This window comes from Somniosus microcephalus, chromosome 14 (genome assembly GCF_052327205.1).
Source record: "Somniosus microcephalus isolate GS21.2 chromosome 14, FLI_Smic_1.0, whole genome shotgun sequence".
Lineage (NCBI taxonomy): Eukaryota > Metazoa > Chordata > Chondrichthyes > Squaliformes > Somniosidae > Somniosus > Somniosus microcephalus.
The window spans coordinates 37190564-37212354 of NC_141000.1; the positions used below are offsets into that span (position 1 = coordinate 37190564).

Sequence of the window (21791 nt, forward strand, 5' to 3'; positions counted from 1 at the left end):
TGAAGAAGAAGAAGAAACACAGTCACTCGATTTCACATTCCCAGCCACCAGCTCCTCAAGGTCATCCTGCAAGGCCATTTACAGTGCCCCCCCACTAAAAGTCAGCAGCCTTCCACCAGCCATGTTGCAGCCACTGGGGTAGCACTGTGTGACATCACTAGGATAGGCAAAGGCACACACAAGACAGTCACTAAGGGAATGCACAAGAGTGATTAGTTGATTTCTTGATGCCATATTGGATGTATATATGGATAAAGTTGGATTGGAAAGTTTGCTTTGTGATGGCTTTTATTTCCACATTGTGGCCAAGAGGACACTGTGATGGTCAATAACAGAGAGAAGATAAGGTGTGGGACAAATGTTGAAAGGGAATTTTGGTACCACAGGCAGAGGATTCCATCCCGGATATCCGGCCAAAGAGGCTGTCTAGGTTGCATCCTTCCTTCCACTTCCTCCTCTTCTGCATCTTCCTCTATTGCTTCTTCCTCTTCCGCATCTTCCTCTTTTGCTTCTTCCTCTTCCCTCTGCGAGCTGGAAGTCTGAAATAAAAACAGAAAATGCTGGAAATACTCAGCAGGTCAGGCAGCATCTCGACCTGAAATGTTAGCTCTGTTTCTCTCTCCACAGATGCTGCCTGACCTGCTGAGCATTTCCAGCATTTTCTGTCTTCTCAGAGGCCTTCCTTTACCGTCCAAAGCCTTGCAAGCATCCAGCAGCACTCCCTGCACACTTTAACAACGTTTTAAATCTATTGCACCAGGCCACTACTTCAATAAAATATTTTTTAAAAGTCCAAAAGCTGAAATCCAAACTTACCTGAAAGATGTGTGTGTCCCTTTAAGAATCGCTGACAGCGTCTCTGCAGGGCTGCTTCACACAGTTTTTCTGTGCGTATTCAGGACACGTCATTATGGAGAGTGAGAATGTCCAAAATAGCAGTCATGGCATAAAACCAGGCGTTGCGCGCTGATTGACGTCACGATCTGCTTATTTAAATTTGAGAGGCCAGCACTGTCAAGGGCAGCGCTATGGCCCTCACCAAAATGGCGTTCGCCGTTTCCCGCGCCGAAAATGGGCAGAAGTGGGGTGGCCACCATTTCTTCAACAAAACCAGCCTTAACGGCCGGGGCTACACCGGGGAATTTCTAGGCTGACGCGAGAAAGCTGGCAGACAACGGAAGGCGGCATCACCACACTGTCAGGTAAAAGGTTAGAATTTAAACTTTCAAAAAAATAATTTATTTCTAAATTACACAATAGTAAGGTTTTCCCATCCGTGTGGTGCAGCAGACATGAAGGTCACGTATGACAGGAAGTGCAGAAGAATCACAATCCCTTGGCTCATCAACAGAACTGCACCATAAACACATTTCAGCTGAAGCCTGGTAACAAGCAGAGAGACCTGGGCCCGTGTTGTGTCTGGGGAAGATCCGGCAACAGTTTGTGCCCCACTTGCTCGTGAATTTGACGTCTTTGCATGCTTTGCCATTGTGCTGTGTGCACTGGCCTTTCAATGATAGCAGTCCCCGAGTCTGAACTTTTCGGCTTGGTCCACTTGCTGGATCACGATGTTACAAGCACAATAACCCTCAAGTATTTCAATTAGTTCCAACTATATTCCTCACGGTGTGTTGACAAGATTTCCAAATAATGCCACCCCCCCACCCCCGCCCCACCTTTCCCCTCATACTTGAGAATTTGCAGCCATGGATAGAAGTGAGATAATGAGTTTTTCTTATGAAAAAGGATTTATCATATTCTGACACAGGTCGGTTACCAGGGTACAGATAGGTTTTCAGTTATCAGAGATACAACAGATGTAGTAATTAGACCTCAAGCTTGGGTAGCTCTGCCACTTTAATCCTCTTCATAATCACCAGATTTCACACTCACTGACGCATAAACCCGAAATGGAATAGGAAATCTATATTTTTTTCTCTTGCGAAGCAACATTTCAGGCTGATTGGCTGACTGTTTTAATTCCTTCGAAACCGCAGAATTTCCACCTTTTCTCCAGTGTGGCTCCAACGCCGGTGAACTCTTGTTTAAACATATGTGGCAGTTGTAAGAGAAGCATCTCAATTTCTCCTGAAGATATCTGCAGGGGAAAATCCATGCCAGAGGTTAAAGTACACCAGTACCACCACGGAAGTAAATCTCGCACAGAATTCGGGCACCGTCACTCTCATTGTACCAGCAGGCGACACTTCCACTGCCAACCAAAATCACAGAGCGCCTCGTGTGGCATTGACATCTCTTCCATGCAGTGTGGAGCAGTGTGAGAAGAGCAGAGTGGATAATGTCTTCACACAACATGCACTCTCCTACCACACACTCACTGGGAAACATGTTTAGGCTGCTACATCAGGGGCATATGTTCTAAAATGGTGGATTTGTGAATGAGGCAGGGATGAACATTGCTTAATTGATGTCATTATGGGCTAAAAATTCAGTTTGGGGCGCCAAGCTCGCCTGGGCGCCGGAATTACCGCTGCGCGCGGAGCCACTTGCGCCATCGGGATATTCAGTTTCAGCGCCCCAAATGGAAGCCGGCCGCTAAACAAGGCTTTGGGCGCCCCGCTTGGGGCGCTGAAACTGAATTTCGGCGCGCAAAGTGCCGCAGCGCCACCCGCTGCGGCACGGCAGGCTGCGGTACTGCAGGCCTTCCTCCCACTGTTAAGGGGGAGGTGCCTGCAACAGCGCGATCCCCGCTCGCGAGTGCCGGCAAATGAGCCCGGCACCAAGGAGAAGTGCCGGGCTCTCGGGAAACAGCCGGCAATGCCGCGGGGGGGGGGTGTAGGAGGCCGGGGACGGAGGTGCGGGCAGGCGGCCACTGAAAAACCAGCCGGCCGCGCCTCCACTTTAACTCGCCCCACTACCGCCACAGGTAGGCCCCTGTGTACCGGTCGCTATTTGCGGCCGGCGCGGAAGAGGCGGCCGCGACCTAATATGGCGCTCGGGGCGGTAGCGGGGCGCTGCGCACACCGATGACGTCATCGGTGGCGGCGCAGCACTACAGGCTAACGCCGCCATTAGCGCCCCGCTAAATATCGTGGTGGTTGTGGCCAGTGGCGCTAAAGCCTCTGAGTGGCCTCTTTGGGCGCAAACTGGTGGCGCAAGCAACTGAATTTCTAGGCCTATGTGCTTTGAACCCCAGTATAATAAAATACTTAATGTTATGAATTGTCAGACAAGAAGACAGTTGCTCGAACCATTTTTTGCTCCTTCCCCACAGTCTCTTGGGCCACCATATTGAAAATCCCATAAATAGGAATTAAGTTTTAGAATCCAAGTGCTGCTTGGGCAAGGAGAAATTGCGATGCTTCTCTTACAAAATACTCTTGGGCAAGTAGTCAATGAAGTTTTTCAACCTCACGACAAATTACTACGTGTAACATATAGAAGACAATGTTGCCTGAGGAGAGGTCTGCCTGGATCCTGGTGTTCAGTGCCAGCATTTGTAATATCTACATGCCTGGACAAGTCCGCTTCAGTGAGTAGTTGTACATGTTTGAGTCACTAAATGAGTTCATTCGCTGTGGGACCGAGAGTGACACTGCCTTATCTCTGGGTGAATTTTCTGAACAAAAGTGCCACTCATGGGATTTTCAATTTGGCGTCCAAGGCCCTCAGAAGAGAGGTGAAAGCTATCTTGGTTGATTTTGAGGAGCATGACCACATCCTCTATGCTTACGTTAACCTCCACAAAATGATTACTTTTTGAATTAAAGTATAAAGTTGGTCCCCTTAAGGTGGCCACCACTACATCTGTTCAGCAATGCACCTGGCATTGTTTAGTAGGATAAAGATTAAACTTGTGGTATAAATAGAATACTCGGCGGGTAAGACCCCACTCATAAGGAACACTTCATTTCCCTGTTGTGGCTTCATCACTCATAAATTGTGTGCTCTTCCTTAAACATGGGATGCCATTGGAATTCTCCAATTCCTCATGGATGTCCTCTCTCTTTCTCCTGCTAACGTTTGTTTCTTAGTCAATTAAAAATAAATCAGATGCACGTGAATTACAATAATTTGAAGGGAAAGTAATTTTTCTTTCTCTCTCTCTGGTTGTTTCCTGAGATGAAGCTTATTTGTTTAAGGTTTCCAAGCCAGAGGTGAGAACAGAGCTGTGGGGAGATGACTGAGTCTCTGCAGGGCAGACTCGGTCTGTCCCAGTACTGGTTCTGAAGGCCGATAAATCCCTGCTATCAGGGCTGCTGCATCTTGCCTCAGCATGGCACTTCGGTATCGCTGGAATTAGATTCCATGCTGCTCTAGGAGCAGAAACCAATGTTGCCACGACAACAAATTCTCACTGTACTTCTCTAAAAAGGAAGATATCTAATTATGGGAGCAAAATAATCTGTAAAACAGAGATTACAAAAAATATTCTAAATTGAAACAGCAAATCATTTTTCAAAGAAAAAAAACATAGGAAGTATATTTGAACATAGACGGAATATTAAAAAGCCAATTGAATAATTCTTTAAACAGATATTGAAGCTGGGGGATGGGGGCAGTGGTGCGATGGGTGGGTGGTGGGAAACCCAATATTGTCCCAGCTAGACTCTGCCATAAATGCTCACTTTGACCTTTCCAATAACTTTGATCATCCCATCAGGAATTCAGTCATGGATGTCTGCCGGCTCGCAGGAAATGAACGCATAATCCTGTGGGGTCCACTGCCCTCCACACCCGACTTCCTGGAGCATGAATTTGTAAAGTTTAACCTTATATTTTACCTTGGCATCTAGCCGCTGCAGGTAAGACCATAGATATTCAATGTTGGCTCCAAATGGATGGACGTGAAGAAAAGTTGAAATAATACCTGTTTCAGAAAAAACACATTTAGAGTTTCTGCCGACAATTGAGCGTTCTTTACAATAAACGTTACCATTGAAAACACTTTCTCCTTATTTACTCTATCAATACCCCTCAGAATTTTGAACACCTCTCTTAAATCTCCCCTTAACCTTCTCTGCTCTAAGAACAACTCCAGCTTCTCTAGTCTCCCCACATAACTACAGCCCCTCATACCTGGTACCATTCTGGTAAATTTCCTATACACCCTCGCCAAGGCCTAAACATACTTTTTAAGAGTGGGATACATTAATAGGTTACATTTTTAAATGAAATGAGTGACTCTCACTCCAAATGAATGAGACACAACTGGTCAGAAAAAAACTGCAGTAAATGTTGCTGTTTCATGCACATTAACTCACAATTAAGCTGTTGGAGGTGCTGTCTTTCATATTTCATGTTAAACCAATATCCTGTCTGTTCACATGGATGTTAATAATCACATGGCACTACTTGATGAAGCTACTTCGGAGCCACTGGGCTGGAAGGCTTTTGATTTCTTTTTGATTGTGAACAGTTGGGAAATAAAGCAGAATGTCTGACACCTGAGAAAACAACCTGACTTCAGCAATAGAAGCTGCCGTTGAGGAAAAAAACCCCAGAAAAGGTAGGCTGAAAAAGTCAGGAAGCAGGGGAGTTGCTCTGTTTAAGTGCAGCACAGAAGTGGGGTAGCGTAGCGCATTTGTCATTTTCATGTTATGACATGGAAATAAGTTGTACCAATTGAACCAAGTGCATTTGCTCTATATGTTCACCTTAATGTGGAATAAAGCAGCTAACAATTCATACCAGACATCCCGTGGTTCGCCTTTGGAGAGACTGAAAAAACACACGTGCAAAAGGCATAGATATCCTGATCGAGGTGACAGGGGGTTTCACTGTTATAACCCCCAGGTTGTGCTGTCGTACAAGTAGATCTAGGACCGTGTGAGCCAACTCCCACAAAAGGAAAATGCTTAGATGAGTCACTCTGTGGCAGATCCAAATTCGGAATATGTTCACTGTGGTTCGATTAGGGTTTGAGCCCCAAATAGATACCAAAGTCTTTTTATTAGCCTCATCCACTAAAATAACTCAACGGAAAAAGGATGGGATACTGTGAACAGAACAAGAGGCTTCTGAAAGTGTTCTGAAGTACACACTGTGAGGTTCCAGTAGTTTATTAATGTCATCTGAATCTTTGATTATATTGCAGCCCCCAAGCACACTCAGTCATTTTATAGAACTGATAACACTGCACTTGTTTTTCACTGGAGCACATGGTGACTGGCCTATGTTTTTCATCCCTTTTGTGTGGAATCCGCTGTTGACATGGGATAGGAAGGTTAGTTGTGATGTAAGTACAGCATGTCATTTAAGGACTGTAAAAATGTTCTAAATGGACAATAAGCTGACTGAGTCGCAGGTATATGACAGTGATTTTACCAAAACAGACTCACAATCTGACATCGCGTAACCAAATGCATGTAGTTCTAATGTTGGGGGTTGAGGATTACTTTTGGGAGAGTATACAGGGCCGTCAATATTGCTCATCTCCCAGATGGAGCACTTTCATTAACTCGTGCCAAAAACACAAAGATGGTTAAAAGCATGAAATCTTCATCATCACAATGGCTGCAAGGGATTGTCAAAGGACTTTCGAATATATCCTCTTGCTTTCTTAATAGCCTGCCTGGCTGTGGGATTTGCAGGTCTTTTTCATTACTTTCTCTTTCAGAGTATGGGTGGGGGGGAGACATTTACTCTGCATGCTTTTTACAGTGAAACTGTAAATATGTTTAGAAAGAATGTGTACAGAGTAAAACTTCCCTGGGTGTACAAGATGTGAAAGTGCTCCATTCCTCAGCACTGACATCGCTCACCTTCTCTTTTCAAAATACATTTGCCCAGATTTTGCTGGAGCTGGGCATCTCGCAGTGCGCCACATTAGTCAGACTTAGGTTTAGGTTTTAACATTTTTTGTTCACAAAGTTGCTGGAAGTGCGAGCTGATAACGGTGTGGCAAGGGTAACAGGGCATCTAAGACCATGGTGAATGATGGGACAACAGTCTTTCTCCTTAACCAATGAATTAAAGGATTGAGAAACAAACATAGGAAGGGCTGAGAAGGAGAGTGATTTAGAGTCAAATCAGGTACAGAAAGAGAAATAATGAGAGGGAAAGAAAGATTGGATTAAGAGAGAGAGAGAAAAGAGACAGAAAGGAAAAGTAAGAAAAAAAATTAATTTAAAATTTGTCATTTTTAAAATCTCCTAAAAATACTCAAAACCTGAAGGATGAGACTCCACACTTTCTGGGCAAGAGAGGGTGATTGGCAGTCATTACATAGGATTACATAGGATATACAGCACAGAAACAGGCCATTCAGCCCAACCAGTCCATGCCGGCGTTTATGTTCCACTCGAGCCTCCTCCCGTCTTTCCTCATCTAACTCTATCAGCATAACCCTTTATTTCCTTCTACCTCATTTGCTTATCTAATCACCCCGTAAATGCATCTATACTATTCGCTTCAACCACTCCCTGTGGTGGCGAGTTCCACATTTTCATCACGCTCTGGGTAACGAAGTTTCTTCTGAATTCCCTATTTGGATTCTTGGTGACTATCTTATATTGATGGCCTCTAGTTTTGTTCTTCCCCACAAGTGGAAATATTCTCTCTGTATCCACTCTATCAAAACCTTTCATAATTTTAAAGACCTCTATTAGGTCACCCCTCAGCCTTCCCTTTTCAAGAGAAAAGAGACCCAGCCTATTCATCCTTTCCTGATAGGTTTACCCTCGCATTTCAGGCATCATCCTTGAAAATCTTCTCTGCACCCTCTCCAGTGCCTCTATATCCTTTTTATAATATGGCGACCAGAACTCTACGCAGTACTCCAAGTGTGGTCTAACCAAGGTTCGATACAGGTTTAGCATAACTTCCCTACTTTTCAATTATATCCCTCTAGAAATAAACCCTAGTGTTCGGTTTGCTTTTTTATGGCCTTGTTAACCTGTGTGGCAACTTTTAGTGATTTGTGTATTTGTACTCCTAGATCCCTTTGTTCCTTTACCCCACCCAGACTCACACCCTCCAAGTAATAAGTGACCTCCCTATTCTTCCTACCAAAAAGTAATACGTTACATTTATCTGTGTTGAAATTCATTTGCCAATTATATACCCATTCAGCAAGTTTATTAATTTGTTGCAGTCCTCCTCAGTGTGACTACCCCTCCAATTTGGTATCATCCGCAAATTTAGAAATTGCGTTTTTGATTCCAAAGTCTAAATCATAAATTGTGAACAACAGTGGTCCCAGCACAGATTCTTGTGGAACACCACTTCCCACCTTCTATAACTCTGAATAGCTACCCTTTACCCCTACTCTCTGCTTTCTGTCTTGAAGCCAGTTAGCTATCCATTCTACTACTTGTCCCCTGACACTGCATTCTCTGACCTTTTCATTAGTCTACTCTCTCTGTTGCCTCTTCAAAAAATTCAAAGAGCAAACAATTTTCATGTAATTGAAAGGGTACTTACGCTATTAATTACTAGATTTACCTTTAAGTGGCAAGTTTAATGGGTAATTAATGTGCAAATGCAGCAATTTCATAAAACTCACGGGGAGGTTGAAGGTGAGCTGCTGCTTTTGCGAGGCCAACAGCGGAGCGTCGTAAATCATCCAGCAACTTGTGGTGGTGATTCACAGTTCACGGCGTATCTCTTCCTCGCTACAAGTTGCTGGACGATTTATACACTGATAGCGGCGAGCTTCATTTAGATGCCATTATTTTTTCGGCAAAGTCGGGCTATACAAGCTGAAATTGCTGAATTTAGTCAGAAAACAAGAGTGCTCTCTCCCTATACTCTTTTTCAAGCAACTAATTCCCTTCGAAAAGAATTGTATTTCAACCATAACACATCGACCCCCACAGGTGTGTACGAGGTGTGTACGCACCCATGCGCTGAAAACCGTCATTTCCGATCTGTCAAGAATTTTCATCCGCCTGCCCTGGAGAAGGGCCTCTGCGGGCGGAGAGTTCCGCTTTCTGCACAACTTCCACCCGCTGAAAATCTTTAAAAATCTTACGCCTGGTAAAAGCAGCATAAGGCCAGCTTTTACCAGCATAAGAGTTTAAAAAAAATTAAAAAAAAAAAAAAATTCACTCATTTATAATTTAAAAATACTTTAAAAAAAGATACGTTTATTTTTAGCCCCGTAAAAAAGTTAATTATTTTTTTCAAAAAATTAAATTTTTGTTTAAAATATTCAATTTAATGTAATTTTAAATAATTTTCAATACATGATTTTTTTAAAATGTATTTAATGTTTAACTGTGTTTTTAAATGAGATCCCCATTCATACTTTTGACAGATCTGTGCGTAGAGACCTGTCAAAAGTATGAAGGGGGATTCCCTTCTTTGATTGGTTCCCCATGGCCCACGTGATACCAGGGGCGCAGGCGGTTCACAAGCGCCCCTGGGATACCCGGGTCTCTGCACGCAGACCCAGAGAGGCCCAGGATCGGAAGTCTCAGGACCTACGGAGCCAGCAGGTAAGTGTGTAGATTTTTCCCAATCAGAGGCATCCGCACGCAGGAAGCCTCCGATCGGAAAATCCGGCCCTTATTTAGCTATTGGCTAGCATCTGCAAACTAGTGTCATTTATAAAGTTTCTGTTTTATTAACAAGTTATAAGACTTTGATTCTGTGGGTATTTTTGCAACCTGTCCTAATACAATCTGCTGGTAACACAATTTACTGGATTCTCTGTTTTCTAAAAGGAATGTCCATGTAAGTGCACATTCTTGAATCAGAATCAGTGATTTGGATGTGCTTTTAGATGCCCAATATGACGTTGCATCTATATTGCAACCCATTCTTTCCCATTGCCAATGACATGAGTGTCCTGTGTGACAGAAAGCCATTTGGCCCATCAAGCTTGAACAATCACTTGGGTTCACACAGACCTTTTCATCTCTATTAATCCCTTGACACTGCCCATTTGCTCTCAGAGTATGTTAACCAAATCTGTATTCTCTGTGTGGCCGGCAGTTACCCTTTTAGCCTGCAGTGTCTTGGCTTGCAATTATTGTCCACTTCTGGTTCCACGTAGAAAGGTTTCTATATCCTCCCTATGAACACACTTCATGAAGGTTTGTGAAGATTTCTTCATCTGTGTGGTTAACTCTCCCGATGAGACGCCAGGTGTCCAGCACGGACTCGATGGGCTGAATGGCCTCCTTCTGTGCCATAATGACTCAATGACTCTATGGGGGAAAAATTGAGTCACTCCCCCTTTGGGGCGCTAACTTCACTGGGGTGCTACTTTCCCGAAAAAATTAGCACCCTCGCAGCCGAAATTCATCGGTAGTGCCCCAAGGGGGAAGCGGGGCGCTACTAGAAGTGCCCCACCTCACTCTTGGGGCTCTGCGAGGGGATATTGCGGCGCTACGTGCCACAGCGCCACACGCCGCGGTACTGCAGGCCTTCCTCCCCTTCTGAAATTGCTGCAATGCGACACGGGGCCCAGCTGGGTCACCAGAGATTGGGAGTGCTGGCAAACGAGCCCGGCACTCATGGAGCGCAGCAGTCACTCCACGGGGGGGCTGCAGAGGAGGCCGGGGACGGCAACGGGGCCAGGTGCTGGCAGGCGGCCAGCAACAAAAATGTCCGCCTGGCACCTGGCATTTAATTATCGCCGCCCCGGCCGCAGGTAGGCTCCCCATGCCCCATTGGACATAGCGTCCGGCGGTAAGTCAGGGGGCACTACCGAAGATCACAGCCGGGGAAGCAAGTGGGGCGCTGCGCGCGGCAATGACGTCATCGCCGTCGGCGCAGGGTGTTAACAGTCACTGCTGCCGCTAACCTCTCACTGAATTTCGCGGGAGGCATTGGGGGCGCCATGCCTGGGCACTAGTTGCTTTGTACCCCGTTAGCTGTTGGCTTTCGGCTTATGGCCACTTATACACAAGGGGGGAGAATTTGGTTGCGTCCTGTTTGGGGTGCTAACGTCGCAGGGGCGCTAATTTTAGTGCCCCGAAAAAATTAGCGCCCTTCTGCCTGAAATTCAGTTGTAGCGCCCCAAGCAGGAGGTGGAGTGCTGCAGGAAGTGCTGCCCCTCCTTCCTAGGGCACTATAACTGAATACCGTGGCACTACATGCAACAGCGCCAAGCACGTCAGCACGTAGCGCCGCGTCATTGCAGGCCTCCTTCCCTTAATTAAAGTAGGAAGTCACACAACACCAGGTTATAGTCCAACAGCTTTATTTGAAATCACAAGCTTTCGGAGCGCTGCTCCTTCGTCAGGTGAAGTGAAGAGAAGCATACAGGCACAGCATATATAGTCAGTGTCATCGCCAGTGGCACTGCGCCGTGGGGTGTTACCGGCTACCACTGCTGTTAACCTCTCACTGAATTTCGTGGGAGGCATTAGCGACACCACGTCCGGGTGCTAGGGGATTTGCACCTCTCATTAGCTCCCCGGGGGCACTAACGAGAGGTGCAAATCAACCCAATTTTTCCCCCAAGGTACATTTACTGTATATTACATGTTCAGCATTATTATTGGGGGTGGTAGTGTAGTGGTTATGTTACTGGGCTAGTGATCCACAGGCCTGAACTAATAATTTTGGGAATGTGAGTTCAAATCCCACCATGATAGTTTGAGAATTTGAATTCAATTTTAAAAATCTGGACAAGTTTCGGTAAACGTGGCCATGAAGCTGTCGGGTTGTTGTAAGCACCCAACTAGTTCATTACTGTCCTGTAGGGAAGGACATTCTTATCCGATCTGGCATGTATGTGACTCCAGTCCCAATGTGGGTGTCTCTTACCTGCCCTCTGAAGAGGCCCAACAAGTTGCTCAGTTGTGGTAAGTAGGGATGGGCAATAAATGGCAGCCATACCAGCGATGCCCACATCCCGAGATGAATAAAACAACACATTTAGCTGAACTTGTGATGCATAAATTGAGCGTAAACTGAACTCTGAAGTGAAGTGGAGGGAGAATCTTCCCTTCAGGGTCTCTCACTCCTCTTTGTTCTTGTGTCAGTTCAGGCTCTAACTCCAGATTTAGACTGCATTAATATTAGAATTGCAGGGCCGTGTGACACAAAGCCATTTCTCACTGATGCTGCATGTGGTGTAAGTGCATCCATCTCAGGGCTGCACCTTTAAGTAACCTCTACTCATCTATGTTTCTGTAATTACTGACAGTTTGTAAGATGTCAGTTGAGGTTTCAATTTGATGTAGTCAATCCATTAAGGAGTGAAGTTACGGTTCGCAAAACACACTTCTAAAATTGTACGACTGCAAAATATCTTTGCTTACATTTCAGATCTGTAATATAGCCAACATAGAAAGATAGAAATGCAAAGGACCACTGAACAACTTCTGATTCAAGAAAGACTTGCATTTATATAATGGTTTTCATGACCTCAGGACGTCCCAAAGCGCTGGATAACCAATTAAGTACTTTCTGAAGTGTAGTCATTGTTGTAACATAGGAAATGTGGCAGCCAATGTGATAATATCCAAATAATCTGTTGTAGTGATGGTGGATGCGGGATAAATCTTGGCCACGTAGAACGCCCCTGCTCTTCTTCGAAATCGCGCTGTGGGATCTTTTACACGAGGTGGTGTAAGGCGCTATATAAATGCAAGTCCTTTCCTTTCCTTATTATTGCAAAAGAGTAAGAGGCTGAGTAATGAGAGTGGCTGCTCAGCTCGCCAAGCTCATTTCATCTGCTGGGTTGCTGCTTCACTTTCCGAGTATGTCCTTTTGTCCTTACGGCAAATAAATGAGTAATTCCGACTTGATCTAATCCCTCGTTATTTTAAAATTCCGAATCACATCTCTCACCTTGTCATTTTACTGGTTTGTCCTGGGAACAGTGATCTAATTATCTCGGCTGCTCTCCCTTGAGTCCCTTCTAATGAATCAATAGTTATTTGAATCAAGATTGAATGCAATATTCTAAATGTCTTCCTACTGATATATTTATACAGTTAATACCAGAGTGCTTCAGTGCTTCTGGCAATGTCCCTAACATTCGGTTTGTTGTGTTTATCACCCCTGACATTGCACAGACATTATCAAACACCAGTCTTCAGCCAGGTCTAAAAATCTCCTCCAACCTATGTTCCTTTGCCTTAAAATCAACATTCGTATCAATCACGCTTAGATCCAGCTTTGCATTGATCAACATTAAACACTATTTCCCAGTAATTACTCCATGTGCGGAGCTCTCTACTGCTTTCAATAATTTGTGCCTGCAGAACATATTTTAATGTTGCATGCAAATTTAGAAATTCTGGGTTGTCTGTAGACAGTGAGTAAAGAAAGCACTAAGGGGCTGAACCCTGGGCAACTGCAATCAGCACTTCTCCCTACCATAGAGTGGCCCACCCTTCAGGATTGGCCTGGAGTCTCCAGGAATTAATGATTAATCTTCTGGAAACTGCTCCGAGCAAACCCTGGAGAAGAATCATCGGGGCATTACAAAAAATGGTGTTTTTTTTCTTCATTTTTTGAACACTATTTTTTATTAGTTATAATAACATTATCACATTGCTGTTTGTGGGAGCTTGCTGTGTGCCAATTGGCTGCCGTGTTTCCCACATTACAACAGTGACTACACTTCAAAAAAAAACTTTGTTGGCTGTAAAATGCTTTGAGACGTCCGGTGGTCATGAAAGGCGCTATATAAATGCAAGTCTTTTTCTTTCTAAAAATATTGGAGATGGTGGAAAAAGGGCTGCTTGACCAAGAATCGTTCAATCTGGTAACGTTGGGCTGGATTTTCTCTGTGGTGACGGGAGAGCTGGTTTCCAGGTCCCGGTCCCGCACCCGGCTGCAGCTGCTCTGTCAAAGGGATTTTCCCTTGATTGGCCTTGTTAAGCTCGCCCTGTTGGCTTCCTGGCCAATTAACAGGAAGCGGGTCCGATGACGTCATTTGATGATGCATCATCAGTCAGTTTCCTTAAAGGGACCACGGCCACATTGAGTTTGACAGTTGTTCTGTCAGTGTTTGACAGCATTGAGGTGCTGCAAACACTGATAAGCACTTCACAAAGGTGGACGCTTGCACCCAGGCTCTCCAATGACTCCCTCCATATGCTTATGGAGGGAGTCACAGTACGCAGGGAGGTTCTCTTCCCTTCCAAGGGCGGAAGAGACCTCCCCAGGACACCAACGCAGCCTGGTTGCACATTGCACAGGAGGGCAAAAGCAGGGATGTTGTCCGGGGTCCCTGGCTGTAGTGGCACCAACCTTTCAATGATCTCAGTGGATCACGAAACATCACTGCAAAGCCACACTTAAGCTCACCCTGCTGCACCACTCAACACATCCCCACCACTCTGCCTTCCATACCCTTCTCCTTAACATCCTTAATCACACCAACTTACCTTGCACCTCCACCTCTCTTCCCCACCTCACTAGCCACCCCTCACACTCACCCTCAGCCTACTGCAAGCATACCAACTGACAACACACAAGGGTAGGCACTTGAGAAGTTTAGCGAATGTCCATGTAAAGTTTCTGGTAATGTGTTGTCATACAGTGAAATCTATATTTCCAACACTGCCCTTTATTGGACAGATCTGTGCGCACCTTGAGAAGTGTCTTACTGAGTTCCAGTGAATGTTCAGACATAACTCCCTGTCCGCCACCCCCCCCAACCCCCAGTATAGTGATGAGTGTGCATGGAATGGCTTGGACATTAAAGGGATGCTTTATGGTGCTGGTGTGGGATGGTGCCAGCCTGGTGCATCATGTGGCAGCCAGGGTTTACAGTGTCAAGTGAAGTAAATCTGGCCATATTGATGCCATCACTGGCCTCCCGGGCAGCAATGTTGTCAGGGGCTGATGCCCTGTATCCTGTGCAGCATCAGGTGATGGCGGAGAAGGTTGGTGATGTTGTTGGTAATGTTGGTGTGCCTGGTGATGTTGGTGTTGGGGCTGATCGTGGAAGGATTCAGAGGACCAACTTCTGATTTTTTCAAGGGCATCGATGTTGCTGCAATAGATGGCAGCTGCAGGTGAGATGACAGAAGCAATCTGTCAATGGTGAGAGAGGTTGTTCCAATTTGGTGGCACTGGACATACAGTTGGCTCTAAACACTTGCAAGCTAAAGAAATCTCTAAGGCTGCGATTTTATCAATGGAGGTGGGTTGGGTGCAGGTCAGGTGTTTTCCAACTTCCAGTCCTGCCTTCAGCTGCATCCGGCCCACAGACATGATTTTGCCTTGATTGACCTTGTTAAGCCCGCCCTGTGGGCTTGCCGGCCAATTAAGAGGAAGTGGGTCAGATGATGTCATTTGATGACGTGTCAGCTACCGTTCCCTTAAAGGAACCACGCATAATTTTATTTTGACAGTTGATTTCTCAGTGTGGCAGCATTGAGGTGCTGAAAACACTGACAATCACTGCACAAAGGTGACCTCTTGCATCCAGGCTCTCCAATAACTCCCTCCATAGGCTGGAACAGATGGCAGCTGCAGGTGAGGTGACATAAGCGAACTGTCACTGGTGAGAGAGGTTCTCCCAGTGAGGTGGCACTGGACATGGATTTAAAAATTTGTAACCTAAAGAAAAGTGTAAATGTATAAAAAATGCAGTTCCCAACATTTTCTTTCCTCTGAGACTCACCAGTGCAACATTGGATCCTTCACACCACTTCTGCAGCTGTCATCAATGCAGAAACATTACAGCAGACTCACAACACACCACACTTACCTGGTGTGGTGTCTGGACATCGGAAAACCCAAGCCAGAAGCAGCAAAATTCAAAAATAGGCTGTCAACTACCTGTTATGAGGCAGGTAATTGCCTTTAATCTTCTTCCTGCCACTAGGTGTCGAGTCCATTTGCAAATTGGGGACCCGACACTTGGGAAAATTGTTTGGAGGTGGGTTGACAGCGGGATCGCAACCTGCTGTTAATCAAAACGATTTTAACATTTGACCTGCCTCCAAACCCACTCTCTGAGCGTCGGCAAAATCCAGCCCTATATGTCTTACAAGTGCAGTAACCAACAGTTTCTGCACTCTGAAACTGACCATCTGCAACATGGCATCCTTTAATACACTTCTGCAGCTGTCAGCTTATCAGATACATCAGAGCAGACTCAACTCATGCCAGGGTGAGCTGGCGTGTTCCCCAAGCAGCGGGTACTCCATGGGGGAGCATGTAAAATTGGAAGGAAGCCTCATAATACCATTAAATTGGCTCTTAACAAGCCATTTAAAGAGCTAAATTGTCTCCACAGCCGCTTACTGTTGGGTTAGTTCTCCGCTGACAGACCCGAGACACGTGTGGAGACGGGTTGACAGTGGGTTTCCTACCCGCTGTCAATCTTTGCTATTTTGACAATGGACCCATCTCCGCTTCTTCCTTGAACAGAGGCCCGACCAGTCCCCATCCACCACTACCCTCCTCCGCCTGGCTGAACTTGTTCTTACATTGAACAACTTCTCCTTTGACTCCACTCATTTCCTCCAAATCAAAGGTGTTGCTATGGGTACCCGCATGGGTCCTAGCTATGCCTGCCTTTTCGTGGTATATATGGAACACTCTTTGTTCCAATCCTACTCGGGTCCCCTCCCTCACCTCTTTTTCCGGTACATTGATGACTGTATCAGTGCCGTTTCCTGCTCTCGCCCTGAACTAGACAATTTCATTCACTTTGCCTCCAATTTCCACCCTTCCCTCACCTTCACATGGTTTATCTCCGACTCTTCCCTTCCCTTCCTCGCCTTCTCCGTCTCCATCTCTGGGGATAGGTTATTGACCAACATTCACTACAAGCCCACTGGCTCCCACAGCTACCTGGACTACACTTCCTCCCACCCCGCCTCCTGTAAGGACTCTATTCCATTCTCCCAGTTTCTCCATCTCCGCCGCATCTGCTCCGACGATGCAACCTTCGACACCAGTGCTTCCGACATGTCTTCCGTTTTCCTTAACCGAGGATTCCCCTCTACCGTGGTTGACACGGCCCTCGACCATGTCCGTTCTATCTCCCGCACTTCTGCCCTCACCCCTCCCTCCCGGAACTATGATAGGGTTCCCCTTGTCCTCACCTTTCGCCCCACCAGCCTCCACATTCAATGGATCATCCTCCGCCATTTCTGCCACCTCCAAAGTGATCCCACCACCAAACGCATCTTCCCCTCCCCTCCCCTTTCAGAATTCCGTAGGGACCGCTCCCTCCGAGACACCCTAGTCCACTCCTCTATCACCCCCAGCACCCCTTCCCCTTCGCCCGGCACCTTCCGTGCAAGCGCAGGAGATGCAACACCTGCCCTTATACCACCCCTCTTCCCACTGTCCAGGGCCTCAAAAACCTCTTTCGGATGAAACAGCGATTTGCTTGCACTTCTTGCAATATAGTATACTGTATTCGTTGCTCACAATGTGGTCTCCTCTACGTTGGGGAGACCAAACGCAGATTGGGTGACCGCTTTGCGGAACACCTCCATTCAGTCCGTAAGGATGACCCTGAGCTTCCGGTCGCCTGTCATTTTAATTCACCGCCCCATTCCCACTCAGACCTCACTGTACTCGGGCTCTTGCATTGCTCCACGGAAGCTCAGTGTAAGCTCGAGGAACAGCACCTCATCTTCCGATTAGGCTCTTTACAGCCTTCCGGACTCAATATCGAGTTCAACAATTTCAGATCATAAACTCGGCCCCCATTACATTTTTACTTATTTTTTATCCACACCTTGTTTTGGCCCTTCCCCCCTTTTTTTCTCTCCCACATGGTAGCTGTCTCCCATTCTGCCAGCGCATTTCACACCTAATCTAGAGCCGTCTTTTGTCTCCACTAGTCCTATCACCATCTTGTCTCGTTTTGAATACCTCTTAATGTCTTTTCACTTCTCTTTTGTTCTCTCCCAGCCTGGCCTCTTAATCTATTTCATTTCCTGTGCTTTTCCAGTCTTGACAAAGCGTTTGACCCGAAACGTTGACTCATTTTCTCTCCACGGATGTTGCCTGGCCTGCTGAGTTTTTCCAGCATTTTCTGTTGTTATTTCGGATTTCCAGCATCTGCAGTATTTTGCTATGGTACAAACCTAAATTGTTATCTTTTGCACCTACCAGAAGGAACCTTTTCAAGCATTGTGCATCACTGTTGATCCTGCACATATCTGTTCATTGTGCTATTAGTGGATGGTACACTTCCTTGCTTGTGGAGCTGGCAGATATCAAACATTAAACAAATGCTCAGCTTTCCAGCCCCAGGTTCTCCCCTCCTGTGAGGCTGTATCCCAGTGACATCTGCAGCCATGGATGTAGAAGGTAGAATCACAGAATCATAGAATTTTAGAGCACAGAAGGAGGCTATTCGGCCTGTCGTGCTTGTGCCGGCTCTTTGAAAGAGCTCTCCAACTTAATCCCACATCCCAGCTTTTTCCCCATAACCCTGCAAATGAGTCCTCTTCAAACATGTCTAATTGCCTTTTGAAAGTTGCTGTGGAATCTGCTTCCACCTCTCTTTCAGGTTGTGCGTTCTGGATCTTAACAACCCTCTGTGTGAAATAATTTCTCCTTCTGTCCCCTCTAGGTCTGTTGCCAATTATTTTAAAGATAGTCCTGATTCGCCAGTTTAGAACCAGATGCAGTCCCTAGCGGTCACATGAACAGCATTTATCCAACCAGTTGCTTTTACTTGCATTATTTTCTCTCCTCTGCTTCATATCTGTCTTTTGATGATAATAATGATTTCACGACTACAGTTCAGAAAACTATTTTGGGAAAGTTATCCAAAGACTGTTGCTTTTGTATTAAAATTGGGCGGAATCTCAGCCGGGTTTCAGGCTGATGCCGTACTGCTCTTTTCGAGTTAATTTTACAAACTTGGTGCGGAGGGTCACTCACTGGGAGTATGCCTTAGGGTTCATTCCGCTCCCAGCAGCCCAGCCACGTTCAGAGGAGGTGGGGCTGGGAGATCACAGAATCATAGACATTTAGGTCACAGAAGGGCACCATTTGGCCCATCGTGTCTGTGCCGGGATGTGCCAGAGATGCGGCTACAACACAAGTAACGGGCAACTCTCTGAACTTGTGCATTTGAGTATGGAGAAAACCTACTCCCACAGCAACTCACACAATCTATTGGAAGGCTAAGTTATGGCTAGGATCTGCTCTGAAAATGCCATTTTCGCTGGCTCTGGAACTTTTTATGGTAAAATTTCAATATTTGGATGGCAAATTGCACCGCGTGTTAGAAGGGTAGTAATTCGGGGCAGTTGGTGTGGGACGTGTTCACCATGCCCTACTGTCATACCCAGCAGTCTTCAGCACCCATATTACTGCACTGTATGGGCTGCCCACTGCAATTCCCAGTCACAAGTATATGGGAACAGGAGTAGGCCATTCAGCCCCTCGAGCCTGCTCCACCATTCAATCAGATCATGGCTGATCTGTACCTCAACCCCATTTACCCATAGCTATCAAAACATCTATTGATCTCAGTCTGAAAGCTCCAATTGACCCAGCATCCACAGCCTTTAGGTTGAGAAGGTATCCTTGCAGCAGGGTAAACACAAACACTGTGTTGATAGCTAATTGCTGCACTGACTAAACATGTAACGATGCGATGGTTCATGAAGTCAGTGCTTGTTTATTAAATTAGCCTATTAGTAAATTGGTGTTTATTTTAGCGCTGCTATGCACTTTTTACTATTTATTTCAGAACAAAGTTGGACCAGCAGAGTGATACACCCTTGCTGAACCCATCTGTTGGAATTTAGATGTTATTCAGTGTGTGGCATGACAACCTAATTGTACCACTAGCTTACAGAAATCAAGCTCTGCCCTTGATCTCAATATCAGCCAGCACGAGCAGTAACCATGGAAACTTCCTTGCTATCACTGCTCTTCACCACTCTACAACTCTCAATTAAAAGTTACTCGGACTTTACAACGGACCACAAACCTCTGCATCCTCGAACAAATTAATACAATACTTAATAACTAAATGACTAAATATACACTGATGAGATCACAGACACTTCAATGGCAATCCAGGCTGACACTCCAGTGCAGTACTGAGGGAGTACTGCACTCTCAGAGGTACCATCTTTCGGATGAGACGTTAAACCCGAGACCCCGTCTGCTCTCTCGGGTGGATGTAAAAAATCTCACGGCACTATTTTGAAGAGGAGCAGGGGAGTTATCCCTGCTGTCCTGGCCAATATTTATCCCTTAATCAATATCACTAAAAACAGACGATCTGGTCATTTACCTCGTGGCTGTTTGTGGGAGGTTGCCGAGCACAAATTGGCTGCTGCGTTTCTTACGTTACAACATTGACTACACTTCAAAAAGTGCTTCATTGGCTGTAAAGCATTTAAAAACTCAAAGGAGAGTGCTACCACTGAGCCATAGCTGACACTACAAGACAAATGCTGAGGAAATAAACCAGATCTAAGTTACTTTGATTCTTGAGCTCATTGTTTCTTATCTCCTGTCAAATTTGTTAAACCAACTGGAATCTGGAATGTATTTCATGAATCAAACCATGAATGTTATGTGAAAAACAAGCATTTCTTGGGCTGTGCTGTGCCTCAGTTCTTTATAATTACACCTTCAGATTGTAATTGATGGTGATGTTTATATTTATTCGTTAAAGGAGGGTATAGCCAATGTTGTAATGGATAATTTTAATGAAAATTTCCAAAACAATCTTTTTAACTGAGCGCTCCAACTCCATTTCACACCCAATGTGATATGTTATATTTAGCTGGACCATCTCTGTAATTATCTGTGTGTGGTCCATAATATAAATACTAAAAAGAAAGTGAGGCAATATCACTTTGTCTTGCAAGCTGTCCGAGAGCCAAAAGACTTTGCAGAACTGATGCATGTGATTCGGAGGTGAACATTATGCATGAAATGCTAGACAATTACCCATGCCATTGCTCACGATGAATCAGAGCAGGCAGAGAATTGTGACAACAGAAAATGCTGGAAAAACTCAGCAGGCCAGGCAACATCCGTGGAGAGAGAAATAGAATCAACGTTTCAGGTCGAAACCCTTCGTCAGGTCACATTGTCCGCATGCCCGATACGAGACTCCCAAAACAAGCACTCTACTCGGAGCTCCGGCCCGGCAAGAGAGCCCCAGGTGGGCAGAGGAAACGCTTCAAGGACACCCTCAAAGCCTCCTTGAAAAAGTGTAACATCCCCACCGTCACCTGGGAATCCCTAGCCCAAGACCGCACAAAGCGGAGGAGAAGCATCCGGGAAGGCGCCGAACACCTCGAGTCTCTTCGCCGGGAACAAGTGTAAGCCAAGCGCAGGCAGCGCAAGGAGCGCACGTCAACCCAAACACCCCACCCACCCGCCCCTTCAACCACCATCTGCCCCACCTGTGACAGAGACTGTAGGTCCCGCATTGGACTCATCAGTCACCTGCAAACTCATTTTTAATGTGGAAGCAAGTCATCCTCGGTTCCGAGGGACTGCCTAAGAGAGAGAAGATATCTGAAATGTGACATCTGACTGGTGACATCTGAATTGTGACATCTGAATTGTGACATTGGAATTGTGATGGCTGGAGTCAGAAAAGTCTGAGGGAATACAAAGAGAGGCCTGGAAGGTGTTTTAAATTCTGAGATTTTGTTGGTCGGTCAACATACAAAGGACAGCACCAGGTCACTCTTTGAAAGATTAGGGTAGCAAGTGGCAGCAAACAGAGCCAAAAAAATATCTGAAAAGGTAAATACTCAAGCTGGCCAATGGACATCTTAGCTCGCCACTTCCTTTCCTGCAATTCATGAATACAACAAAAAAAGTATACGCACTTCAAAACCAGTTACTGTAAAGGTCGTGCCTGTTAATCACATCCCATTACTGATAACAATACTGAACTTTTTCTTATTTCTATGGTCTGTTTCCCTCCTATTGTGCTAAAAAGGTGGAGTAGCCCC

The 21791-nt window shown here is 45.6% G+C and overlaps 1 protein-coding gene across 1 annotated transcript in view; it reads right to left on the reverse strand.

The window, feature by feature from the left end:
• Nucleotides 1-634: 634 nt before the first annotated feature.
• The window catches only part of enox1 (ecto-NOX disulfide-thiol exchanger 1), a 980064-nt gene continuing 958907 nt past the window's right edge, over nt 635-21791 (reverse strand). Inside the window, exons 13-14 of the mRNA XM_086006510.1 lie at nt 4746-4831; nt 635-2098 (exon numbers count right to left, since the gene is read on the reverse strand). Of these exons, the coding sequence (XP_085862636.1) occupies nt 1955-2098; nt 4746-4831 (230 nt within the window). The 3' untranslated portion in view covers nt 635-1954. The remainder of the gene's footprint in view (nt 2099-4745; nt 4832-21791) is intronic.